This window comes from Seriola aureovittata, chromosome 12 (genome assembly GCF_021018895.1).
Source record: "Seriola aureovittata isolate HTS-2021-v1 ecotype China chromosome 12, ASM2101889v1, whole genome shotgun sequence".
Classification (NCBI taxonomy): domain Eukaryota; kingdom Metazoa; phylum Chordata; class Actinopteri; order Carangiformes; family Carangidae; genus Seriola; species Seriola aureovittata.
Window position 1 is genome coordinate 4,926,583 of NC_079375.1, and position 26,855 is coordinate 4,953,437.

Here is a 26,855-nt window from a genome sequence, read left to right on the forward strand (position 1 = left end):
AGGGATAGAGCTGATCATTGAGGCCTGCTGCGCTCTGACAATGAAGACAGTCAGAGAGATCGTCCTGTTACTGAAGGATCACAGGCTTGATTACCAAAACAATTGAACGTCGAACCTTTTACCTTGAAAGTCAAATTCAAGCCACTTCGTCGATTTGTAGATGGAATTGTTTTTTTTTTAAAAAAGTATCATCATCGTTAAGCTTTGCACCAAATTTAGACAGAAGTTTACATTAAATTGCTCGCTGGGTTTTAGTGTCCTATACAGTTTCAGGGTCTTCTCCCCTCTACCATCAAACAAATCTCACAGGAACACAAAGTTCTTGCATGTTGTTGAAAGGTTTCGGCACAAAACGTTTTGAGTTTCAGGATAACATATAAGTGGATGACCATATTGCATCCCGGTGGAAATGTGACAAAACATTAATCCCAATTTGTGAATTACGTCAAAAAGCACATTAACAACACACATCAGCACATGATAATAAATGCAAATCCTACCAACACCAGTTGATAAGATGGAAGATGGTTAAACATCAGGTCAGGAAAGGTTTAATTGAAGTGGTTGTCTGTCGTCATATGGACGTGTTGGCACATACATCTTAAGGAATTAATCATATTGAATAATGAATGTGTTTTGCTTGGTTTCGGTGCTGCTTGGTTTGATAATTACATATCCACCCTTTAAAATCGTGAGTTTTGAAATTTTTGACAGATGAAGCTGAAGCTAAAGCAAATGTTGATGAGAAAACGACAATTTCAGAAATGGGATCCCTAATAATTGATCGTCAATAGACTTTAAACTTAATATGGAGTCATGTAAATAGAGCCCCAAGTTAATCTGAAATATCAGACATGTAAACTGCCATTAGTAGAATGTTGGCCTACCTTAAACAAAGAGTTTCAGTCTCAGTTTACATGTTCAGCCTTTGCTCATGTAAGACTTATATGATATATCTACAGCTGTGGAGGTTTTATGCGAAAGGTGCAGCAAAGCACTGCAGTAGGAAGTCGTAAAAAAAAAAAAAAAAAGTGTTCGACAGAGAGGGTACAGAGAGTGAGTGTGAGTTTTTGTGTTTTCTCCCAGACTTGTTTATATAGACACACACTTCTTCTCAGCAACAGCCATTACAGTTGGAGTCAGTCAGAATAATGGCCTTCAATCTGACAACTCTACCTCAGTGTGTGTTTGTATGCGTGAGTATGTGTGTGGTTGTGTGTGGGTGTGCGTGCGTGCGTGTGCGTGCCTGTGATCACTTGTCACCATTATCCACAGCTCCCTTCCGCTCACAGGGGTAGTTATTTTGCTCCATAGCAGCGGCTCCACTGGGAGTCTCGTCTCGACAAACGGTGCATCACATAACAGGCTGTGTGACCGACAGTCCACCCTGGTCCTCTGTGTGTTCAGGGCTCACAGTGAGTGCACCATGAGGGTAAGACCTACAGTAGAGCCCGTACACATGTAGGAAAGTCTGCAAAATGCCATTAGCACTTATTCTTTTAACCCTTTCCAAGACTCAACAATATATGTGATTTGAAATTTTGGTGTCTCCTGGTTTTGAAAGTGATGTTTCGGTCCTTCTTAGCTCATCACTGTGAGCAGGTTGATCATATAACACCATGTTATGAAGTAGTAAAATTGGCCATTTTTATCCTTTTAGTGAAGAAAAGGCTTGACTTGCACAGTGTTGATTTGTCATACCTGCTGTTTTGTTTGGTCGGTGTCGATGTGCTCACTGAACTGAAAAATCACACACATGAAAATATCCCACTTGCCCGCAACAGCCCAGCTCTTCTCTGTCAGTGGGTGGAAATACTTCTGCTTAACTCATAAGAAATGTATTAACACAGTAAATGTTTTAAGAGCTCAGAAGTCCAGAAAACAAATATTGTTCCACATCCTCTTCTCTCCTCTCTCCTTTGCAGGATATTTGTCTGGAAACAAACTTAGTTGTTGAAATCAGGCTCATATTCTTTGTGTGGCCTTTGTGGTTTGCTGCAATCATCCTCGCCGTCATGTGTCGTACAGTACATGCAAACATGCATGGTTCTTGAAGTTGCAAATTCATTCTTGATTGTGAAAACATCAGTTGATTAAAAGAAAAAAGAAAAAATCTCACCTCAATGACTATTTGGTAGCTGTTCTGGAGCTTTTGACCATATGACATGGTCCTCCTCAGCCAGTTGAGTCACCACTAAGACTTCTCAACCATGTTGACTTGACAACTAATGTGATCAAGACCAGCCATTAAATGGACCTTGAGAACATGAAATTGCTTTGTTAAATACACAGTATACTGTATGTGCGTGTATACTGTCTGACTGACAGATGCTCATACACTAAGCATTTTATATTATTATATTACATGATTTTTATATGTACGTTTAGTGTCCTGTGTAGCAGTTGAACCAGCAAGTTAAAGGACAAAACACTGGAGAAAATGAAAACACAATCGGTGTATGTGGGGTGTGGACAGGAAGTCAGAATAGACATTGATTCCAGTTGACACACACTTCCGTCCCCCATATGGGTTACATATGGTATAAACGCACACACACACTTGCACATGCACACGCGTTTGCAAACTTCCCTCCCGTCTTCTTTCCATCTCAATCACTCTCCATACACTCTACTCCTCTCGCTCATGCCCTCCACCTGTGTCCTGTTGACATTTGTGAGAAGAGACAAGTCGAGCTGATTCTCTGAGTGTGTGTTGGACTCGGGCCTACGTCAACATTCAGACCACTTCTGGCTGATTACTGTCTAAATAATCCATCCACACTCCAGGAATGCCAGACAGCCTCAGAGGACCAGGGAAGAGCCTCAGTGGGATAAAAGGAGGATATTATAGGTGAAGTTCTCCCTCATAAAGAAGGGTTTGCATTGGAATTGTAAATATACACCAAAATATAAAATTAAATTATTTCAATGTATATTAGAATTGAAATAGAATTTTTTTTTCTTTAGGAACATTGTTGTTGGAATTTTGTCTAAAAACCCATTATATCGGTTAAATCCATACAATATTTAGTAAAAGCTTTAAGTTTTTAAGTGAATGAAACTGATGGAAAAATTCTGACGTTTTTTGCTCTGACAACCAAAAAGCAAAGTCTAAAATGTCAGAACATCCCTGAATCCCCTCAGGTTTTGGAGTTGGGAGTTTTCAAAGAGTCGTTTGTCATCCTTTGAACGAGCTTTGTCATGACTTTCTGTTCCTCTGTGTAACGTGTCTCTGTCTGTCTCGCTATCTGCCTCTCTCTCATTCTCTTTGAGTCAGTCGCTCTGTCTGCTTACCCTTCCTCTTTTTTTTCTTTTTTTTTTCCTCTAGTCTTTCATTTCTCTGTCCCATCACTCACTTCATCTCCCCTGCACCCTCAGGAGAAATAGTTTCTGAAACACTTCTCACTAATCCGAGTTTATCTCTATTAGTACATCTCTAGCACATATCCAATGGAATCAAGTCAGCGTAAAATATCCCGCTCTGCTCAGCGCTCTGAATCAAACACACCCCGACGAGTCGAAAAACAAGTGTCATTCACACCTTCTGCAGTTTCATTTCGAGTGACACTGACTGAGCTCTCTGGAGGGGCGGGGGGGAGCACTCAACTCCTAAAATGTGAGTTTTGAAATAGCTTAGACTCCTGATGAGGCCGCCGTCGTATGCTATTTCAGAGAAAATTGCGGCGCATGTTTTGCCATGGTGAGGCCCACCTCACCCGTTTTGATTGGTATCGGATCACAGAAAGTTGCAGTTGAATTAAGCAGATTGCTGCAGCAGCACCGTGGTAATTTAGGAAGTGTCTGGAAGTCTCATTTTGTTCACGCTGTTATTGCAACAGTGGATTACAGACTCAAAACTTTATTTGACTGAACATGAGAAAAGGCGTAAAGCTGATGACAGTGCAAAAACAATTACACTTTGAATGAGACACAATAGATCAAACATTATAAATTCTAGGTAGATTACAGAATATTGTAGGAATCACGAAATTGACAGGGAACATTTCAATATTATATTATACTGCAAGGGTGGAGGTTTGGTCTGGACATTGGTAGGGACACAACAACCCTGCCTCTCCTCCGAAACAAGGAGGGGGAAAATATTTGTTTTCTGGCTCTTTCATTATCTGACTTCAATCCAAACAATGCGTATGAGTTCACTCAAATATTGGTAGGGACAATTCTGTCATTCCAAAGATTATATAGAACATATGTCAACCATAAGTTACACGACTAGGCTTGGGTGAAATTTAATATATTGGTGGGAATATATGGCAGGAAATATCGTGATATTCGATAGTATCGAGTATCGGCCCAAGCCGAAACACAACAATACAGGATATTGTTCATTTTCCAACTGTAAAATACTGTAAAATACAAAGTATTTTCACAAAACAATTGGAAAAAAAAGCACACACAAACACTCACCGTCCTCCTCTCCATCTGTAACAGCCCCACCAGCAGCCAGGGTGATATAAACTCTGATAACGTCTCCCCCCTCAGCTCAATGAATTCTTAAGTTATTGACGATGCCGTCCACCCGTCTGGATCCTATTATCAAAGTGTCTTCAAAGGAGACTAATTGAATTAGCGCAGGGATCTGTAATTGAAAGCTCGCTTTTAATGATGCATTGTGCTCTCGCACGGAGCCGAGCGCCAGCATCCATCAAACATCTCGCTGTCAGGACAGATTGGACCGCACTGCGCATTGCATCACCAACGTTATGAGGGGCATCGAGTTTATTCGATCCAAAGAGATTACAAAGTCCCTTCTCATTAAAAACTGTTTGCTTGTTTTCTTTTTAAAATAGTCTGTTTAATGAGTGAAATTTGGTAACAGCTCAGCTTTCACAGCCTGTATCATCCTGACATCCTACACCAGCGTCTCTGACCTCAGCGGCTGACCTGGTGAATAAGACATAGAAGGTCACGAGCAGCGATGTTTGATCATTATTCCCTGACGCGATGGTGCCTGTGAAAGTGCCTGTGTTCAGTTCAGTGGATGTTTTGGTGGAAATCTAAAGATGGGCCTGTGAGATGAGCAGCACACCTGGAGCTGTGTGTGTGTGTGTGTGTGTGTGTGTGTGTGTGTGTGTGTGTGTGTGTGTGTGTGTGTGTGTGTGTGTGTGTGTGTGTGTGTGTGTGTGTGTGTCTGTGTGTGTGTGTGTGTCTGTGTCTGTGTCTGTGTGTGTGTCTGTGTCTGTGTGTGTGTGTGTGTGTGTGTGTGTGTCTGTGTGTGTGTGTGTGTGTGTGTGTGTGTGTGTGTGTGTGAGAGAGAGAAAGAAAGAAAGAAAGAAAGAAATTGAACAGATTTTTTTTGTTTGCCTCTTCCTGAAAGGGGTCACAGAGCCACTGACCCAGAAGCTATTTGTAGCTTGTTGTTTTTTATATCTCTCCTTTCACCGTTTTTTTTTTTTTTTTTTTTTTTTTTCACAATCTGTGTGCTGCCCACTTTCTGTTTGAAGTTGTGATTTTATGGTTTGGCACTGCTATTGTTGCTAATGCTAATTAGTGTAGTTTTTTTCTGCTCTAATGATCTACATTATACTGGATCCATCATCCTCTGTATCTGAGGATTTTTCCCAGGAAGTAACTAATAAAAAGATTTTTAAAAAAAGAGTAGAAGCTTAGAGCAGCTGTGTTGATCTTGAGAACCTGCCAGCTGTGATTCCTCATGGACATTTACATATGAAGATGATGTGGAGTATAACTTAAACTCTAATTTCATCTTTCATCCGTCTCTCTCCTTCCCTCTCAGACCCAGATGGTGTGTCAAGCTCTTCAGGTTAGAGGTTAAGGCTAATTTATAGTCTCAGGTTCAGTGTTTCATCCGGTCGTGAACATATGGAGCTCTGCTGGAGAGGACACAGATACCAGTTAACAATGATGGATGTGTGTGTGTGTGTGTATCTGTGTGAGCGAGTCTGTCCGTGTGTGAGTGTTACATGTATTTAAGTTCAACATGTGTTATTTAGTCTTCACTGTGTTTTTCAGAGAGAAAGGAATGAGTTGTTTGGCGGGTTGCATGCAAACGTACGGCTGGCCATTGTTGAGATTTGGGCCCAATACCTCCTGAGGAATGTAAAGATTTTTTTTACAAACTCATTTTTAGCTAAAGAAGCCCCAACTTGTAAACAAGACTATAAATCTGACCAGAAGGTTATGACAGCTGTTGGTGCTTCTTTTTTTTTTTGTTATTTTTTTGGGGCATTTTTGCTAAGCCTTGACGGTACGCGCTCCACCAGGTGAGCCTCCGGGGCGTCCCATTGAATTCGATATTATGGAATATTGGCCCAAGGCTACTAAGAAAAGGCTTCTTTTTGTATTCAGTCATGTGGACATGTTTCAGTTGGTACCCAAAAAGCACTGAGGGCTGATACACAGCAGGTAGCACCAAACGTCTTGTACATAGCTGACCTGGGTTGATATAAAAACCTCCTCATTTAAGCTGAAATCCATCGTTAGGGAAAAACCCAGTAAAGATTAAGACTTCCATCTGCTGTTTATTTGGAAAAACACTTGCTAAACTTGAAAAACCTACCAGTTGTTGACTTGTTTGTGTTTTCTACATGATGAGAGATGGTTGTTCTTTTTTTTTTTGTTTGTTTTTTAACTTGAGGAGAGTCACTGTTTCTCACCACTGCATCAGTTTGAATAACTTCCTGTCAAAAATGATCAAAAACCATTCACAGTGTGACATTATAGATTCATATTTAAACACATATGGATTTTAAAGTTTTAATGATGTCTGTGCTGTTTCTGTATTTCACTGATTTTAAACATTTATTCAGACGGTCTCATTTAAGATTTTTTCAGCATCAAAATGTTTGAATTTTGTCCCTCAAGATTTTTTTTGCAAGGTCTTAAGGAAGTTAAACCTCTAAATTCCTCTAAATAAACCTCACTCCTCTGCTCCCCTGCCTGTGTGTCTGTACACAGGCATCCGCATCAGTTCGTCAGTGACAGCGCGGTCAAAGTGGCAGGAAAGGGGAGCGGGCGGCACTTCATTAAAGTGCAGCATTACTCCAGTCGCTCTCTCTCCCATACATACACACCAGGCGCAGACCACTTCATTTGGTCTGAGAGATAGAAAGGACAGGCCCCAATGGATTCTCCTATTAATCTTTAATGAGCCCCCGGGCCTGAAAACTGCCCGCCTGCCCCTTTTCTCCACATCCAGGAAACAAACAATGACTCGGCTGAAAAACACGTCGGCCGCTCATCATCATACCTGCCCGCCCGTCTGCCTGCCAGCCATTAACCCCCCAACTCTGTGCTGAATTATTAATGCGGCTCGCTGTCTCTTTGCTTTGTCCGGCCCACTCCCAGCAACGGGAATGGGCGACGTCTGGATTGTGTGGTCGGGGAAAGTGTGGCGATGCCATCCTGAGTGCCTCATGCTGGATTTTTTTTTTTTTTTTTTTTTTTTTTTTGGTGGTGAAGTAAAAGCTGATTGGTTCAGCTGTCAGTCAAACTGCTCGGGTGAGCTCGACGCGTTGTTTTACAGCACAAATCAGCAGCAGGCTGTCGTTCTTTTAGAAGCAGATAGTGGAAAAAATGAGACACAGATTGAAAACTCTCCTCCATCGGCTGAGGGTCAAACTTCATTCCCAACCTTGGAAACAGCAGTTTCTCACCACAAGATCCATTTGGTAGTAATTGTGAAGCTTTTAATCATGTCCTGCGTCATGTGTGATGAAAATTTGACTATTTTAGTCAATTTGTATTTATTTATACTTAAAGGACTTCTTGTCTTTTTGAAGCGAACATAGATAAGCAGTCCTGAAGGTGATCCGAAAGCAATTTCATTTTGTACTTTCATGACAGTTAGACAGCTCCATCTTCTGAAGAAGATCATGCAATTTGACTGAAAGCTCCAGAACAGCTCCTACATGAGAAGAACTCTAGATAGTTTCTGTCTTTGGACAAGAAGCAACAGGTTGTGTGGGAAATTGAGAAAAAACAATGTGGGCTAATCTTTCATTGGCCTGTTGGAATTATATTCTACCAATAATCGATTGGCTATATTGAGACGTGGCAGCTGCTGAAAATACCATGCACTTTATTCAGCCTGTTTGTTTCTCTGATCTTACTTCCATCGCCATCACTTGTTGCTTCAACTTTCTCTTTTCATTCTTACCCTCTTGTCTTGCATGTTGACACACACACACACACACACACACACACACACACACACACACACACACACAGCGTGATGTCTGAGTTTAGAATGGAATTGTCAGCATGCTGGCAGCTTCTTCAGAGATGTTGCATATTGAAATAAAGGGTCTGTGAGATGCCTGTGTGCTCTGTGATGAATGCCGATCTCATTTGCTCCCTCTCACATAGCGCCCTCTCTGATGCCCCCCCCCCCTTTCTCATCTCCGGATGAATATTGAAAAGTGTTAGATGAGTTTCTGAGTCTCTGACTTGATATTGTCTCTGTGTGCTGGATAGTCTCTTGATCTTGCTCCGATATTACTGACTGAATTGTGTGAATCTTCCATACATTCAACAGAGAAGTATCTATGCAGTTCTAGTAAATACATCATAGGCTTCCACCATATAGCACAGCACATTCTTGGAAATGTAAAAAGACCCATTTTGGGAATGTTCTGTGAATAAATGTGCTCAAGTTCTTTATGATGCTGTAAAAAGTCTTTGAACACAGTGCTGCTGTCCAATGAGCCGAGAAATCCTTTTAAGAAACATACTGCCTTCTTTATCGTCCCCCACACAAGCTTATACTTTTAGGTTCAGTCAGGAGATCGAGGCAGAACAGTTAAATATTCTTCCTTTGGTGATGCAGGAAGTTCAGTGCCCAACATTTTTTAGTCTCATCCACTTCATAACCTCTTGAAAAACCTGTGAGTTGCAAAATATTATTCAGCTTGTTTGGCCATGTTTTGTATAAAGACATGTGGAGTGAGAGCAGGAGGGGCCAAAATGACTACAACGCAAGATATGACAGGAAAATCAAATTAGCAGCCTGTTACCTGTCTGCGAGAAGGACAGCAAGTTCTTCCCATCTCTGAAATGCTTCAGCGATATCAACACATGTCCATCTGAAGGGACGTGCGCACACATCTGCGTTTGTAGCAGCAAATAGGAACTCTCTCTCTCTCTCTCTCTCTCTCTCTCTCTCTCTCTCTCTCTCTCTCTCTCTGAAATGACCTGTGATTGGCCAGAGTCTCCTGTCACAGGCTGGATTTTAGTCTAAAAACAGAGCCAGGAGGAGGTGCAGACGTCTAGTTTGCTCTCAGACCGCTTGAATTACAATGTGTTGAAAGGTGAATTGTGTCATTTTTGCCCATTGACGTCAAAGAGTTACTGCATAGACCAGCTTTAATAAATGAGTGTTTCTTAATCTAACATGTTAGTATGTGAATATCTGTTTCCAACATTTCCCAAACCAAGACTGCCCAGTAAATATCCGTCTCCATATGCTATAATACCACAGTGACCAAAATGTTATTGATCACTTGCATAAAGTTTCTTACCTTCAACCATAGAACCAAAGTCCCTGTTTTTTGCCACCTTGAGAACATTGCTGACAGTTGTTCAAGTTGTTATGGTTTACACACTCACACACACACACACACACACACACACACACACACACACACACATCTACCTGTCTCACACTCTGCCTCACGTGTCTGTCAGGAAAAGCTGTTCTCGCTGTCACAGTCTGCACTTTTCAGCTAGCAGGAGACGACTGCTAAATTAAAAGACGGCAGTCACAAGTCCTTTCACGCACATGCACACACTCACACACTGCCCTTGTAGCTGTACGTCCTCCAGGCACCCAAAGTGTCATGGCAACCGCATGGCAGCTACGGTAACGGCAGGCTCATTTTCATACTGATGAGGTGGCCGGTTGCCGGGGAGCCCCCTGCGCTGCTGCTCCTCGCTCGTCTCTCCTCTCCGATGTCGCCCTGAAATTTTAATGACCTTCTTTCTCTGCTTCTCGTTTTTCTCCTCTTTGCTCTTTGTTCTCTATCTGTGTGTGTGTGTGTGTGTGTGTGAGAGAGAGAGTGTGAGTGTGTGTATATGTTGTGAGTCCCAGCTTCAGTATCCAAACAGACATGCAGCAAGTATCTAGAGTTAATACAAGAGGAGAACAAAGGCTGTGTAATTTGGAAGACATCAGAATTTTTAAAGGGCATGTATTTTTATACCTGTGGAAAACCTCCTCCAGTCTGTTCCTCCTGGCTTCAGCAGGTCAGCAGCTCAGCCTATGCTTCTCAGCTGGTGAACAGTACTTTGTGTTTAAAGCTTTTTTGCTCTTTAACTGCGTCGACACTGAACAGGAAGTCAAGAAAGAACCTGGAAGACCAGGATCAGACTACACTACTACATGGAAATGGCTTAATGCTGCAGACTCTGAGGTGTCAGCAGCAAAAATGAGTTCAGGGAACAACAGCTGGTCACATTATCCTGTGTGAAGTGTGTTTTTGTTGAATCTTGTTGAATTTGTCACCTGGCGGCAGCACGGCGAAGTTTACTTGGTCACCTTTTGTACCAGGGATTAATTGTGTTTTTTCACTGTGGTGTAATCTCCTCTAATGTGAAAGAGATGATGGTAGCAGAGGTCACGATTCCCCTTCATATGAACTCCTCATGCACTTCATCCTGATCATGAACAGGAATACTGATCGCAGATGACAATCTTATTCCACTTCTGTGTGTGTGTGTGTGTGTGTGTGTTCTGCTCCAGGAGGAAGAGGCCAGAGAGGAAGAAAACGGTCGGATCGAGCCGGTTGGACGAGCCGACTCCTGCATGGACCACGCCCCTGTGAGGTCACTAGAGTAAGTTGGTCACTATCATTGCTTAATAAAAAAATAAAAAAAGAGGCCAAGACTTGATAAGCTACTAACACTGGGAGTGAGTGTTGATCACACTGCTGATATTCACCATTTGGGGAAAAGTGACACCTCTTCTCTCACAATGACACTCACCTGAGGATCATTCAGCTTCAGGGCTTTTGATTATCAAATAGTTGCACTATTGAACATGAACTATCTGTGTTTTTGGACATAATGTGCTAAAAATCTAAATTTGACAGCTTTTTGCAAATGGAGAGAGACATGAAAATGAAACGCTTTTTTTAAAAATGTTTTTTTGTTGTCGCCTCACGTACATAACCCTAAAAAAAATAAATAATTCTGGGTTAAAACTCAGGTGCTTTTTGTATTTTTGTCCATCATTTCTGTCAGGAATTATGTCAGGAATGATGACACTGCACTCAACAAAATGCTCATCCTCCAATAGTGATGTTGCCTTGTTCAAATATCTCAGCAATTAACTTAATAAGCTTGATTATTACCGACAGCAATCACGGCCGAAACTATAAAGAATAACATTGAAGTTGTATGAAACTAGAGTTTGTTTTTAAAGTTGCAAACCCAGGTTTGTTTGTAGAAAATCTCATTTCAATGGTGCAGCCTCATTTGCATAATTCTCTTTTGTGCGAGCAAAAATGATCCTGGTCTCGCCATCAGAGCTTCTCCCACACACTAACCCATTCAGCTCCTTTTATTAACAACTGTGTTTTGTTTTGTTTTTTTCTTTTTTTGTTTTTTTGCTCTGTTGCATGCTTCCAGTTTAATATGCAGGTATGGTATTGTTATTATTCCTGTGATTTCCCAGAGAATCCGGCGTGTCCCGCCTCTTAGTTGTCAACAAGGGGCCCATTTTCCCCGAGCTAATCATAGTCATTGTATCAAAGCTGTGAAGTGATTAGATTTGGCGTCTTGTAAAAATGTGCCTGTGTACAGATGTTTAACAGCCAAACAGGCTGACAAGTGAAGAACACAAATAGCTGTAACTGCGTTTTGTGCTTTTAAAGGGTCAAAGGATCACATCCAGAATATTCATCCCTATATAAAAGCAATAAAAGGGTTTACAGCCCAGGGCTTCATGGGAAATACATCTGTCTGTGTGGAAGATGAAGTTTGGATTTTTCTTTTCCCACTTTCATTAAGCCTGTGCTGTTTTTCAGCTGTGCGGAGCAGTTTGCACGTCAACAGCCTTAATCTGTTTCCAGATAATAAAATGAAGCATCCTCTCTACTTGTTGACATTTGCAGCTAAAACACACAGCGCGCCGCGAGTGACTTTCAGCTAATTTCTCATCGTGGGCAGTGGTTAGCCAGTTAGCCACACATTGTTGCAACACAACACAGAAAAAGAATCTAGAGCAAGGTTTTCCACATAAAAGCAGCACTGTGGCAGCTGAGTTTAACAAGGCGAAGGTGCAGGCTTTGCATTTTATTCCCCAGACGTGAGTCAGTGGTGTTTGATGTTTTGACTCACGGATTGTTTCAGCTGCAAATGTCGTACTGTGAAAATACACCAAAGATCCTCCGAAAATGTGACACTTAAAAAAGACAAAATTACGTTTCAAATGTATGATTAAGTGTCTTGAACACTTGAGGATTGGAGGTTTCATTTTAATATTTATGAGTTAGCTTCTGGGAGGTTTTACCCCCCCCCCCAAAAGAAAAGAAAAAAGATATGTAACGTTTTGACAGGCTGCTCTCTCGTCACCTCCTTTTATAGATAGTCTTACGTCTGAATTGTGTGTGTGAAGACTTTTTAAAACCTTCAGTCTTCCTTGTTATCCCTTACGTGTGTTTGATTTATTTGGATTGCTCTATTTTTATCGTCCTTGTTGAATGTCTCCTCCAGAACCTCCTTGCTTTCTATTTTTATTTATTTATTTACACCACTGTTGTTGCTGTTGTTTTTGTTGTTGTTGTCATCATCCTTTTTTCCTTTCATCATCATCTTACTTCCTGTTTTTGTTTTTGCCCACATGGTGTCACCCCTCTCCTCTCCACTCCCGTTCCCCTCACCCACCCACCTACCCACCCACCTCTCTCTCTCTCCTGTCTACCATCCATCACCGTCTCCCAGAGACATAGTCAAACTGGTGGAGGTGTCAAACGATGGCGGGCCCCTGGGAATCCACGTGGTGCCTTTCAGTGGCAGGGACCGCAGGTAAAAATATCCGGAGCAGAGCCACGGTGCTGCTCAGGCAGGCTGGAAGAGAGTGAAGGAGAGGAACAGGCAGACACAGTGTCCACAGGGATTTAATACATCAACAAAAGGACATGAAGGGTTTTAAAAAAGAGCTGAAACACTGTTCCGATTAAAATTAGATACTTTTTGTGCTTAGATTTGCATAGACCAGGGTTAGTAGCACAAAATGGAAAAGATCATTATAGAAATAAAGGTTTTGTTTTAACTACATGCAATTTATTGTTAACAATCCCTGTTATCATTTTCCCTACTTAGTCCATGTACAGTTCTGCACTTAAGCTAACTGTGTTTAATTGGAGAGAGAGCAGTTTTGCCAATATAGTCATGACTTTTTTTTTTTTTTTTTCTTTTTCACCTTTAGATTTAGTTGGTTTTGTTCACTGGAGCGCAAAAGTACTACACACCTTACAGCTTTTAGACTTTTAAAATGAAGAAAATTGGCTACTTACGCCATTTAGTTGATGACCTGTCAGCCTTATTGTAGACTCGTAAAAATAAATTCACTTTTGTTGTTAATTCGGTTGCTGAAATGTCCTTAAATATGGTAATTTGGGCTTTTTGAGATCTGAAAAAACCCCAGAGAGAAGTGTGCTGCATCACATGACACACACACACACACACACACACACACACACAAATGCATAGCGGACATTCCGCCTTGGTGGTGCCCATGTGTAATCACTTCATCACACACACACAAACAGTCAGACACACACAGGTTTGCATATCATCATGAAGCCATTTGCCAGTTTACAGTGATCAATCACGCTTGTTTAGGGTTTGCAGGCGACCGTCATAATTCTCTGTGGCTGCTGTCACATCAGCTTTACGTGATTCAATTGAAACACAGAGCAGGGCACACAACACACACACACACACACACACACACACACACACATACCTACAACAACCCAATTCAGAAGCACACATACGCAGCTGGAACAAAGCTGTGAAGGAATTAGAAGAATTTCACATCTGGTTCAAATACACCCAGAGAGGCAGTTTTTGGAGGTTGTGAAGTTCAGTATAGTTGAATGTGCAACGCTCATTTTCTTGTTTTAAGCAGTATAGAGCAGCTTTAGATCTTAGGTCTAGGCGCAGAGCCGACTGCAGCCCCACAAACGTCCAAACTTTCTTTATGTACGACTCTGCCCCGGGACTCACAAATATGATCAGCGACTACAAAACTGACTGTCGCGCTTTATTGAAAATCGAGATCATATTGCTGTTCTCACTGCCAGACTTAATCAACCTAAAAGCACATTTATAATGCACTTTTCTTTTATTGGGGAAATGTCAGGGTGGGCGTTATCCCAAGATTAAGATGCCCGGCTTTCATCAGAGAAATAGCCCCTCCGCAGCAAATCGCATTGTGTTCTCACTCAAATTCAATCAGTGGAATTGTCTGAACTTTCTCAACTCCTGAACTTTTCTGCCCTCTCTGTAATCACATTCCCATTCATACTGCATTATAACCCGCAGGCTAGGGTAGAGTACTAAACCCTAAAATCAAGCCAATTTACCTAGGCGACGCTCGCTCGCGCTACCTCGATCCACAACAGACACAGACTGTGTGTCGAAGAAGACTCGATTAGGTTTATGTCGCTTTTCCTACCTGCGGTCGATTTTCTTCCTCAGACTTGGGGTCCATAATCCGCAAAGCGCCCTTTCAGGTGAAGTTAGCCTCTTGCCGCGGCTGTGCGGGGAGGCATAAGCCGGTTTGCCACGCCGGATTACAGGCCGACAACCGTCGCAGCTCAACACAGTTGAAGAGCTACAGTGCGATAGACCAGCCTCTCTCCAACCCACCTGCTATAAATATTAAATGGTGCTTCTTTTTTTTCCCCCCCTGTCGCTCGCTGAAAGCACTTTGTTTATTCTTTGCTTAGAAAAGAATGAGAAGACCTAGAGGTTAGAAAATTAACACCTGTAAAGCTCCAACCCTGGCAGAACTACAGTGGAGTTTTTGAATGTGTTGATTGCCTTTGAATAGATGCCACCCCCACACAGCCCCTTAAGCACCCTGATGTGATGTGACTGCTTTCTCTCATAAGCCGTGCACTGGTACATTGATGATGCAAATGACAGGACCACACTGTACACTCTCTTCAAGCACCATGTGATGCCACAGAGGCAGCAATTAGGCCTAGACTGAAAATGCGTCAAAACCCAGAGAACCTCAGGGCATTAGCGGCAAATAGAAATATTTAACAGCCCCTTGAGATGACAAAGACACTTCAGGTGAATTCTACAATCCCTCAGGTATTCGACAGGTGAATCACTAGGCACAGGCAGGTATATAAGAAGATTATTCTCTTTACACAGTACACAAAGTCTTTATGGCAGAGATACTCTGAGTGTAAGTGTGTTCAAAGAAAGTCACAGTGATAATAAAGTGTATTCTCCACAGAAAAGCAGACATATTGAAGCCATGGACGTCACCTTGCATCATGTTGACACGAACCTTTGAACACTTTCAGGACTCTTGGCTTGTTGGTCAAGCGTCTGGAGAGGGGCGGGAAGGCCGAGCAGCAAGGCCTCTTCCAGGAGAACGACTGTATCGTCCGTATCAATAACGGAGACCTGCGAAACATCCGCTTTGAACAGTAAGACAGCGGCTCTGAGCCACTGCTGAGCTCCCCCGGCGGTCCCCGGACTTCCTGTGTGATTGGCTTTGATTGGGACCCTTGCTTCCTCCCTATCCTTATACCTACAGTTTTAAACCCTTCCCCCTTTGCTGTTATCCTCTCTCTCTCTCCCTCCGTGCCTCCTCTCTGCACTCCTGCCAGTGCACAGGCTCCTCTGATGCCTGTCACTGTGCTGAGCTAACCTCCCTCTTTAACTCCTGTAGGTTGTACCCTTCATCGCTGAGGCAGCCTCTGCTGTATTCCTCTGTGTTTCAGTAACGGCTCCACTGGACTACCGTTGTAACACCTTTCTCTGTCCCTCCGCTGTGAGGAATGGGAATACGGCTCCCCGACATTCACAGCCTCTGCTTTTCAGCGCTGTTCATGTCTCATGCTTTCATTCCCCTGCCTAACCGAACGCGCCCGCTAACTCCCCTCCCTCTTTTCTAGCTCCTGTGTGATGCATGCGTGCCTTGGTGCTGTACCTATAATGTGACTGTGCAGTGATGCATACATGTGTTTGATCTGTTTTCTTCTACCTGCATAAATGTTTATCAAATATGTTTTGTATGTTTTCACCTGCAGAGGTGCAATTCATGGGTCATATGCGGTATGTAAGATAACTATCATGCAAAGTACTTCCTCAGAAATATTAAAGGGGTCAGTTCACACAAATTACAAAACAAATAAGCAATCATGACATTATTCTTTTCAATGGAACAAATAGAGAATAAATAAATAAGAAACCAAAACAAAATAATAAATCATTCAGTTTCACCAGTCGGTGCTCAGGCCCTAAAAAGGAAAAATCTTTTTACCAGGCTTCTACTTCGATAAACCTTTCCCATTTTTCTAAATGATTTTTTTTTTTTTTATTTTGTAATATATCCTTTCAGAATAGTGTGACGTTCAAAAACATTCTGAATTGATTGATATCTAAGGAATCCACATAAGCAGCTTTGAAAATAAATCCTCTCCCCAAACAAAATAATCATATTAATAACTATTTTTTTTTTGTGACGTCACCGAATACAGCTTCATTGACATGACAGCACCAGAAAAGATGTACTGCTGACTCTGTAAAACGGAAACTCAGCGACACCCCAAGTTTCAACATCATGACATCATTTACCTCTTGTCGTATTGGTAGATAATTGTTTTTTGTTGTTTTATTTTGTTGAAGCTTATGCTGCCACCCCAATACAATGGAGGTTAATGGAGTTTTGGTTCGGTTGGAATATCACTCTCGTCCCAATGCTCTGCACAGTACAAAGAACAAGCTGTCAACAGTTTTCAAAGAGACTTTCTCTTTTGATTGAAATAGTCGTAATGATCCATTGTTCTGGGGTGGAGGCAGAAATCAAGGTACACAACAGGGAATTAAACCAAAGATGGTACAAGGGATACATGAGAAATGACTGTATATAGTTTGGCCTGTAATCCCAGGCACATTACAGTGTCCCTGCCAGCCACGCCATGAGAGCCATTAGTCAAGTAATGGATGGGAATAAGGCTTCCACACTTCGTGTTGTTACAAGTGCACCAACAGTTGCTCTGGCTATTTAACGGTATTTTTATAAGGGAACAGATTACATCTCGTCTGCTACTCGACCCGGCCTCAAATCGTAAAAGATGGCGAGACAAGACCGTCCTCTCCCCCCCCCCGCCAGTGTCCGTTCAGCTGTCGGGGGGCGGGGGGCGGCGAGGGAAGAGCCATACCACCGTCTGCTTTATTGAAACAGGTGGTGCTAACAAGGCTCCGCTGTTACAGGGTGCTGACAGCCAACATAAGTTTCCATTCACACTTACTGTACATGAGCCCGCACCGCGGGGGGGGGGGGGTTAAAAGAGGATTTTCTGCAAAATATCCATGGGATAGAGGTCTCCTTCATCAAACGAGGGGATTATGTGATGGAGCTGTCGGGGAGGGTTCAGTCTTTTTAGAGCCGCTCACGCTGGCAATAAGTATTAATTAACATGTCAGAATGTTCAGGTGGGCGAAGATGGATTTTATATATATATATATAAATATAGGATGAAGGGGGTGGAGTGCTTCACTAGACAAGTATGAATGCATATAATTGTTAACAATGGCTCAGGAAGATATTTAGGGCTGTAATCAGTCACTTATTTGACTCTCTCTCTCTTTCTATCCTCACGCCTTTCCTGATCTCTCTGTCCTGCCACTTCCTTCCCCAGAGCCCAGAACATGTTCCGTCAGGCCATGCGCTCTCCGGTCATCATGTTTCACGTGGTGCCGTCGTCCATGAAGGCCCACTACGAGCAGCTGTCCCACGCCGAGAGGAACCCGGCGTACGCCTCGGGTCGTTTCAGCCCCGACTCCCTGACCGGCAGCACCGTCTCCGGCATGGACCACACCCCGCAGAGGATGTCCCGACACGGCTCCCAGTCGCACCCACACTCCCATCCGCACCCTCACTCCCACGCTCACCCAGACCCGACAGAAGGCTACCCTCCTCTGACTCACCCGGCAGTCTCTGCGGCCAAGCCTCCGACGGGGCACACGCACTCACCTCAGAGGGGGCTGAACTCCACCCCAACGGGAGGATATACCAAAAAAGTCGGGAGGAGGCTCAACATCCAGCTAAAGAAAGGTGAAGTGCAAGAAAATGCACAGAAGTGGAGATCATGTAAACTTTGTGTGTCTCACTTAAAAGATGCAGATGCAAGAGTTCATGCCACTGTAACACAGTCACAGATTTTTTGTAATGGAGTGCATGATGCAGTGTGGATCACCTGAGCTATTCCGACGAGGAATTTGGGAAACATAGTGATGTTAAGACACCACTCTTTATGTAGAAGGCTGGGGAGATCCCGCTGCTTGCGATGCACTTGCCTGTCAGCCTTTCTCTGTCTGATTGGAGCCATAACAGAACTTTTCCCACAGTCTTCTGACTGTGTTGTTATTTTGGGGAATAAAAACAGCCATATCAGTCCCTTTCTTGATGTATTACATCATTTTGTTTTTGAAGCATGGTGCTGATTTTTTCCAGAGGGTCTGTGAATGTCTCACATCGTGCTTTGAATTCCTCTGGCTTTCAAAAATAAGAGGGAATCTTTGTGTTTTCCCTCGACTTTGTATTCTAACCGAATAAACAAGCAATTTCCCCATTCGTGGCACATCAAAAAACAAAGTGTAGGAACAGTTCGCTGAGAAATGGTGCAAACACAGAGGAATGCAAAATCTGAAAGATGATGTAATAAGCTTAAAAACCTCCAGAGTTTACTGTATTGATGTGAGCAGCCGACAGTGGACTGTACAGAATGTGGGAGGTGGAAGCACAGAATGAAAGGCGACTATGGGAATAAAAGTTTGGGGGAGATCTCCTCGGCATAGTCTTTGACTGACAGCTGGCACAGGTGGTGCAAACCTATGCCAACAGGATACCAGGTGTCGGTGCCAGGTCTCAGGGCCAGGGAGCTTGTTGCTAAGCAGCCGCTGGTCCCTGTGTGCTGTCAAATGCCACAGCAAAGAGTCTGACAGGGCTGCACCATATGCCCGTTGAAGTTTTCACCCAGAATCTGCTCCCTCTCTGGGCTGGAATCGAGCCAGAACATAAAACATAAGAACTCCCAGCTGCTTGTTGCATATTCCGCCCTGGCTGGTCGCTATTTCCACTTGTTCCTCGACCATAGTCCTCCTCCTCTCACTCTCGCCTCCCTGCCTTGTCATAATACCTCGAAAAACACAGTGTTCTGTGCATGACTTGCCAGGAGGATCTGTTATGTTCTCACTCAAAGATGTTATCTTTTCCTCATTCCACCTTTTTGTTTGCTGTTGTCGGAGCAGACACTTGCGGGGATTAACAGCGATTCCCGAGAGGCCATTTGGCTCATCTGTTTTGTTTTGAGTACCGACTTAAGCCCACAGCTTTGAGCGCAGATTAAACTCCCGCATTGTTTATGTGCTTGAATCAGACACCGGTCTGCTCGCAAATCCCGTGGAGTATCAAAATCAATCAAAGAATCCCATTCTGCACAGGAAATTGCTTAGGTATGTCTTAATCAAGCTAATGGGAGTTTTAAAGATCCTCCTCCCTGTTTAAAGCCAGGAACACCACAGGCATTTACCGGTGAGTATAATACCGCACCTCGTCTGCCTGTGGGAAGTTGATTGGCTCATCAATGTAGGGGATTAGGGTAGAGGATGTGAAACAGAATAGCTAAGTGTTCTGCTTTTTCTTTGCATCAGCTCAGTCAGACAGGCTTCAGGATTAGGCCCCAGTACTCTGATACAGCACAGATGCTCATTATTGTTCTTATTTTGACTTTGTTTTACAGCCTTACGCGCAGTGTCATCTGGAACGGTCTCTTTAAAGAGCTCCTCTGAACAATATACTTGTGGTGACTTGATCAGAGCTGCAGGATTGACCAGATGTAATGCTTGTGGAGGAGGAGGGATGGAGGGAGGGAGGGCGGTGGGGGCTTAAGTGTGTTGATCATTTGCATGCTGACAGAGATGGACATGCTGGAAGAAAAAACCCCTGCGTAACCCGAGAGAGTGCAGGTTGTTTTTCAGATTCTGGCTTCAATTAAATATCAGGCGAAAATATTAAAAGTCTGAAGCTCCTTCCTGGCAGCATGTAATTGCATGTACTCATTACACAGTCCAACATCTTACTTTGAAAGCATTAAGCTGCCTTGCCTTACAATATATCTTACTTTAATTATTCACTATAAACCCACTTGAGCTCTCCGCTGACAGGATGCACAATTTCTCTTCATGTCCTGTATGTTTGTGGACGAATAGAAACTTGTTTGTTTGTCTGTCCCGGTTGTTGATGACTGTTGAGAAACAGTTTTCCAAAGAGTTCATGATAATACAGTCTCAAGAGGCTGCAGGAAAAGGTTGCAAACTGAATTACGTAAACATAGATGGTTAGTAAGCACAGACAGAACAGCAACATCCAAAGATACGTATGATGTAACTGCCGGGTCGCAGTAGAAAGTAGAGAGAGAATCATCAGCAGGTTGTATGTCATTGATGATCCCTACTGTCAAAACAGTTTGCACTCGGTCAGTTTGCACCAGTTCAACCTTGGTGAACTGAAAGCGCAAGGGACTGCACAAATGTATTCCACCTTCACGAAGGAATCCACTGATGCACTGAGCTGATTCCATTTAATTGAAATGCTTTTGGTCCAAAATGTCATTGTTTTCAATGCTGGAACGACAGTGAGGTGTTGATTAGGAAATCAACTTACATTTCCCCTGGGGCTTTGCACATTTATTTATTTTCCTGAGGCTGTTTGTCAACTCTTCAGTCCTGATCAAAATGTCTCTCTTACCTCTGTGATTGCATACACTTACATCAAGCCTTGAGACATGCCAGCTGAATATGAACTTATTTGCAGTAGCTTGAGCTACAGTGTTGTAGAGGGAATAGAGGAGCTTATGCTTTTGCCTCAAGATGAAACCAGATTTCATCATAAGAACGTTCTCTCCCTCTCCTCTCTCCTCGCCCCAAAGGTCCCGAGGGACTCGGCTTCAGTATTACATCACGGGACGTTCCCATCGGGGGCTCGGCACCCATCTACGTAAAGAACATACTGCCAAGGGGAGCTGCCATCCAAGATGGCCGCCTGAAGGCAGGAGACAGGTTGCTGGAGGTGAGAAAAATGTGAAAGTGATGTAATACTTACACACAGCAGCTTCTGTTGGTATGGTTGGTATGGTAATAAATGTAATAATCTAGTGTTGTTACGGTTGTTGCATTGTGTTTTCTAGACTATAGACCTCTAGGTAGTAGTAGCAGTTCTATCTCAAGATTAGCGGAAGCATGTCTTGCATAATTAAGATCTCAGAGACACTTAATCCATTTGAAAATACCTGCGTCTGTTGAATTTAAAGTGGAACTAATTAATTTCAGGTGACTGTTTTAGATGGAGATTCAGCGTCCTGGAAGGAAATCAAAGAACATGTTTTCATACTTTATCTTCTGCTCCAAGAACAGAACAGGCTTTTGAAGTTGCGTCATCCTACATTTCAAACAATTTGCATAAAGGATTATTCCGTGCAACACTGAATATACAGTGTTATTCCACAAAACTTTGAATCCTTCGATCCACATGTTTATTTGATCCCTGTATTTAGCAAGTGACAGAAACGTCAATGTTTGCTACTTTGCAATAAGCAGGAAAAAGAAATCAGATTCTTTTTACCTTTGTGTCCTGTACAGGTGAATGGAGTGGACCTGAATGGGCGGACCCAGGAGGAGGTGGTCTCTCTGCTCAGGGCCACACCCATGGGCGGGGCTGTAGGGCTGCTGGTCCTACGCCAGGAAGACACTTTCCTCCCTCGAGAAGTGGTACGTTCTTCACTCCCACAGAACATCCCTTCAACTCTCCATCTCTGTCAGCATGAGACGTTTCACATCATGACATACATACAGCAACCCCCCTCCCCCCTGTGCATGGATGAGAATAGATTACAGGTGTGTGCTCACGCATACGTGCGAGAGTGTGTCTGTGCTTGCTGTCATGAGTGCCGTTAATCCGCCACAGTGAGTTGCTGTGTTGTCTTCTCATTTCCCTGCTAACACAACACGCTAGCCGAGCATGCAGACTGATTGTCCCGCGCCGTAGCTGCACTCTTCTCTGTCATCAAGCTGTGGCTAGCGTCAGAGGAAACCTGTAGAGCTCCATCTCGCCTCTTTATCTCCTTTACCCTCTCATTTGGACTCCGTCTCTTTTGCTCTTTATCTGTCACCCTTTCATCCTCATTCACCAGCTCCCTCACTTCCTCTAGCTTTGTTAGGTAACCTCCTCTGTCTCCGTACTTCCACCTCCCTCTCGCTGTGTGTTTCTGCCTCCTAGCCTGACTTGCCCGATTGATGGTTGTGGGGATGAACAGAAAAGACGCAGGGCAGGTAGTAGGCGGGGAGTGAAAAACACACTCGCCTTGAATATCAATCAGGCAGCATCCTTACATATGACTCTGTGGAAACAGACACACAAATCTTTGTGTGCTGTTTTTGGATGCCGCTGCTGTCACTCAGTGTGGGAAGATGCCACTCACAGCTTGTAACTTAAATGATTCATGCAAACCGGTGCTAATTTAGTTGGTGCGTTCGTTACAACAGTTTGCTTTCCTCAAGGTCGTGTTTTAACATGATGCCAGATGTTATACTCCAGCTACCTGAGTTGTTTTATTAAGAAGTGAACTCATAATGGCTGAAATGAAAACAAGGCAACAGAATGTTGAGGCTTAAGTGCTTTTTTTTTCCTTTTTTTTTTCTTCAATGGAACAGTGGAAGCTGTTGGCGAGCTTCAAATCACACTAGTGTTTACTCCACGGTGACGGTCAATGATTCTCTGCTATCTCTCCAGCTCCACTCGCTGGCTTTAACACACACTTTATCGAGTACTAACGTGAGTTATAGCGCCAAACAGCCTTAAATCCCTTCCCCCCTCCGTTGTCATAAAAATGGTTTCTCCCAGCACCCTCTGCAGCCACCGGGGCCATTAGAGGCACAAGCAGACATTCACTGGCAAGCGGTGTCAATCAAATGGCTGATTGGTGACAATTATCACAGCGAGGGTATGCAGACGAGGCTATTGGCTGCCTGTCGCCACGGGTGAAGTTGGATGAGAGGAAGTGCCACACTGGTCGATACTCATCTTTAGATTAGAGCGCTGCTCTGAGTCCAGCTGACTCTGCGTAGTTTGGTAGTTAGATGATGGTGGGGTTCATTTGATGTGTGGTTATCAGCTGCAGAGGGTGGAGCGGGTGATGTGAGAAAAGGGCTGCGATGGGACTCGAGGGAGATGAGCTCCACTGCACAGAATGAGCAGCTTCAGTCTTTAATGTGAAGTTGTGAGCGAGGCTAAGCTGGGGCTTCAGAGAGAGAGAGAGGAACAGGCTAAAGAGCATGTCAGTTAGCACACATCATATATCAGTAAAAACACAAACTACTCGATTAAATTGAGCTGAAACAAAACAGAACTGCAAGGGGAAATGGCACATAAGAATAAATCAAAACTGGCAGTTACTGTGCTTTAAATATTAAACCTAATGCAGTCTAATGAACAAATAAAGTCAGCAGCTGTTGGGTTATTTCTACAGGTTCCACATACTTTATGTTTACGATCTTTTAGCTAAGTTGGACATATTTTATCGCCCATCAGTCTAAGAAATAACATGATAATAGAGCAGTCTAACAAAAGACTCAGAACTGCAGTGTAAATTGTTATTGTTATGCTAATGTGCTATTGTTAATGCACTGCACATTAATGCACATGTATGCACATTAAATTACTGTTGCCATAATCCATCCAGTGATTACGTTTCCCACAGAATTCATTTGCCGTTGCAGTTAACTTGTATATAGATGTAATTCATACACAAAGAGAGGGGGCTGGAGTGAGGCAGTAAAGGACAAAACAGTGCAGATTCTAAGCTTAGATTCATTTAAAGCTTTACTCTCCCAACACAAATGCAAAACTTATTTCAGTAGCATTATTTCCAACCCTGATCTTAGCAGACTGAATATAGCCTGAGATGCAAAACTTAGGGCAGGTGTTGAAATTTCAGTGCTTACCAAATAGAATCAGGTTGAATAGGAGCTGGAAAGACATTCGGCGTGCAGTTTATTTATCAGTGAATGTTGCACAGATCGGACTGTGCAAATTCTTTTTGCAAAACCCATCCACTAAGCACAGCTCGCCCTTCATAAAGCTCACCGCCGTGAGCTCACCTGGATCACTGTGACTGACTGCCCCACACCTTCGAAGATTGTGACATTTCGTCCTTTCAGATGATAACGTTTTTTCTGACCCACAAGTTATATTTAAAGTCCGAGTGCACACTACACAGCAATACCCGTCCATCTGTCTGCTGAGATTGATCATTTCCATGTCCTGCATGTCTGTTTATTCATCACGCTGCTTCCATTTATCCATAAGTTCAACCCACACCAGTATCTTCTGTGCTCAGATTTTTCACTGTTCCTGTCAATACATGTTTTTACTTGATTACTTTTGGTTCTTCTCCCCCCCCCCCACCCTCCCTCCCTCCCTCCATCCTCTAGAACGCTGAGCCCCAGGTGCAATGCCCCAGAGATTCGGTAAGACTCCACCCCAACACAAGCCTGCAATTAAACCCACTTCCCAAAGCCTTGCTCCTCCTCCTTAACAGCTCCTACTCCTTCATTTAGCCTGAACTCCCCTTTGCATGGATGTTATTAATCGCTCTTTAAAAAAAAATAAAAAGACTGTTATCACCCAGCTGGGATAAAAAAAAACAACAACAACAAAAAAAAACAGCAAAAAAACAATAGCTTATGCATGCATTGACTACATTCCACCAGTAAACCAGCTGGTTAATCAAAGTGCAAGTCACCAGTCGTGCATATAAATGTTAGCCAGAAACACTCATTTTAATCTCCATCCAGAGTTGCTCTAACAAATCACAATTTCATGGTTCATCAGTATGGGCTGCTCAGACTTGTGCTGCAGAATAATTTGCTCCATCACTCCCCTCAGAGCTGTATTTGTCAGCGAAGGTGGAAACACACGGGGGTTAGCTTTATTTGTCGGCTGTGGATAAGGTTGTCAGTCTGGCCTTCTTGCTTGCAGACTCACTCTGATAGGTGAGGTGAATAACAAACAGGCTGTTTAGTTTGTTTCACTTCATTGGGTGGGGGTGGGGGGAATGCAGACAGAGCTGGCTGCGCGTGTCTCAGTGCTAAACGTGCACAGAGACTTCGCCAGCTTCGACGCCATCTGTAACGGGGAGGGCACTTGACATATATAGCCTCATATATCATTTCCATAAATACCCATACACAGAATGCAGCAAATAAACTTTCTTAATCTTGGAGTGGTTCCCTACAGTGGCAGCAGGTGTAGTTTAAGTGTGAGAATGTACCTTCACTGTGAAGAGTCAGCCCTCGGCAGGATGCGCAGGATCTCCCACTGGTACAGCACAGTCTCGCACACGACCCCGAGAAGGTTCCGCCGCCACAGCAGCTGTTAAAAGCTCATCTTGTCTTATACTGCTGATATTTATAAAAAACCATTCACACACCAAACTTGAGTTCTCTTCACATCTGGCTTCACCTTCAGGTCACATCTGGCCCAGCGCAGGTAATTGGTTACGTTTTGCGTGGCACATTAGAAGTGTAATTGGCCATTTAATTTGATTGGCGGTCGTACCTGCCAGCTGTGTGGATGATGCTCGTCGTGAAGGAACGTTCTGGCGGTACGTTGATGGTTATTGTCACTGCAGCTGGCACATCTCACACGCATACACACAGACACACACACACACACACACACACACACACACACACAGGTTCAGACACGGTGGCGCGTATCATTCCATCAGCATAAAAATAAGTAGAGAGAGAGACAGCAGGGATTTGTTTTTCTCTCAATAACTTTTGCCTTTTCAGTGAGAGCGAGCAGCACTGTGGTGAATGTTAACATTATTAGTTGGCTCAGTGTAAGCCACCCTTGGCAGCGTTGTGCTTTGGCGTTCTGATGTGCAGTAGCAGTGAGAGATAACGGAGTGTTTAATGGTTTAAAGGACTTCATTGCTTTAGTGATGTGTTTTACCTGCATTTGTTTATTTTCTCAGACATAGAATGGAAATGTAAAACAAGCTAATTGCTGTTTCAGAGTCACTCGTGTGTTAGGTTGCATCATGCTTTGACAGAGTTGCATGGGAACTGATCATTTATTGCCTAGTGCACCTTTCAGGACACAGGGAAGTAAAAGAAAGTGCTTTCTCCTATTTTGGACGTCCACCTCCCTCAAAATCAATGCGACCGCAGGGACGGTGAGCCAGATAGCTAGATTGAGGAAATGCACCATGGTCAAGCTGTCTCCCCCCCTTTTTTTTTTTTTTTTGTCTCCTCTCACCTCCCTCCTTTCCTGCCCTTCTAACTTCCAAACCTCGAGATGAGCCGCTCCTCTCCTCACCCTTTCCCGGAACATCAACCACCATAATGGATTCAATGCCTTTCAGATGTTATCTGTTGTCAGGCGCCTCATTTTAAACATCTCGCCGCCAACAACAATAACAACAGCAGCAGCAGCACCAGCAACACAGGCACCATGTTGGCATAGAGCTTTAGATGCAGGGTGTGCGTCGGGCAGAACACGGCGGCTTTTAATGGACGAGCATCCGTTTTCACGTAATAGATAGATTTCCATTAGA

The 26,855-nt window shown here is 43.4% G+C and overlaps 1 protein-coding gene across 8 annotated transcripts in view; it reads left to right on the forward strand.

The window, feature by feature from the left end:
* The window catches only part of LOC130178684 (partitioning defective 3 homolog), a 243,403-nt gene that overhangs the window by 104,078 nt on the left and 112,470 nt on the right, over window positions 1-26,855 (forward strand). For 6 of the 8 annotated variants that reach the window (XM_056391121.1, XM_056391122.1, XM_056391128.1 and 3 more), the window contains exons 6-12: window positions 10,721-10,812; window positions 12,922-13,005; window positions 15,528-15,653; window positions 17,874-18,289; window positions 21,165-21,304; window positions 21,874-22,002; window positions 24,724-24,759. In XM_056391121.1, coding sequence (XP_056247096.1) covers window positions 10,721-10,812; window positions 12,922-13,005; window positions 15,528-15,653; window positions 17,874-18,289; window positions 21,165-21,304; window positions 21,874-22,002; window positions 24,724-24,759 — 1,023 coding nt within the window. Of the gene's footprint in view, window positions 1-10,111; window positions 10,225-10,720; window positions 10,813-12,921; window positions 13,006-15,527; window positions 15,654-17,873; window positions 18,290-21,164; window positions 21,305-21,873; window positions 22,003-24,723; window positions 24,760-26,855 lie in introns of those variants that run through there. The other 2 variants (XM_056391129.1, XM_056391127.1) reach the window with 2 other exon arrangements.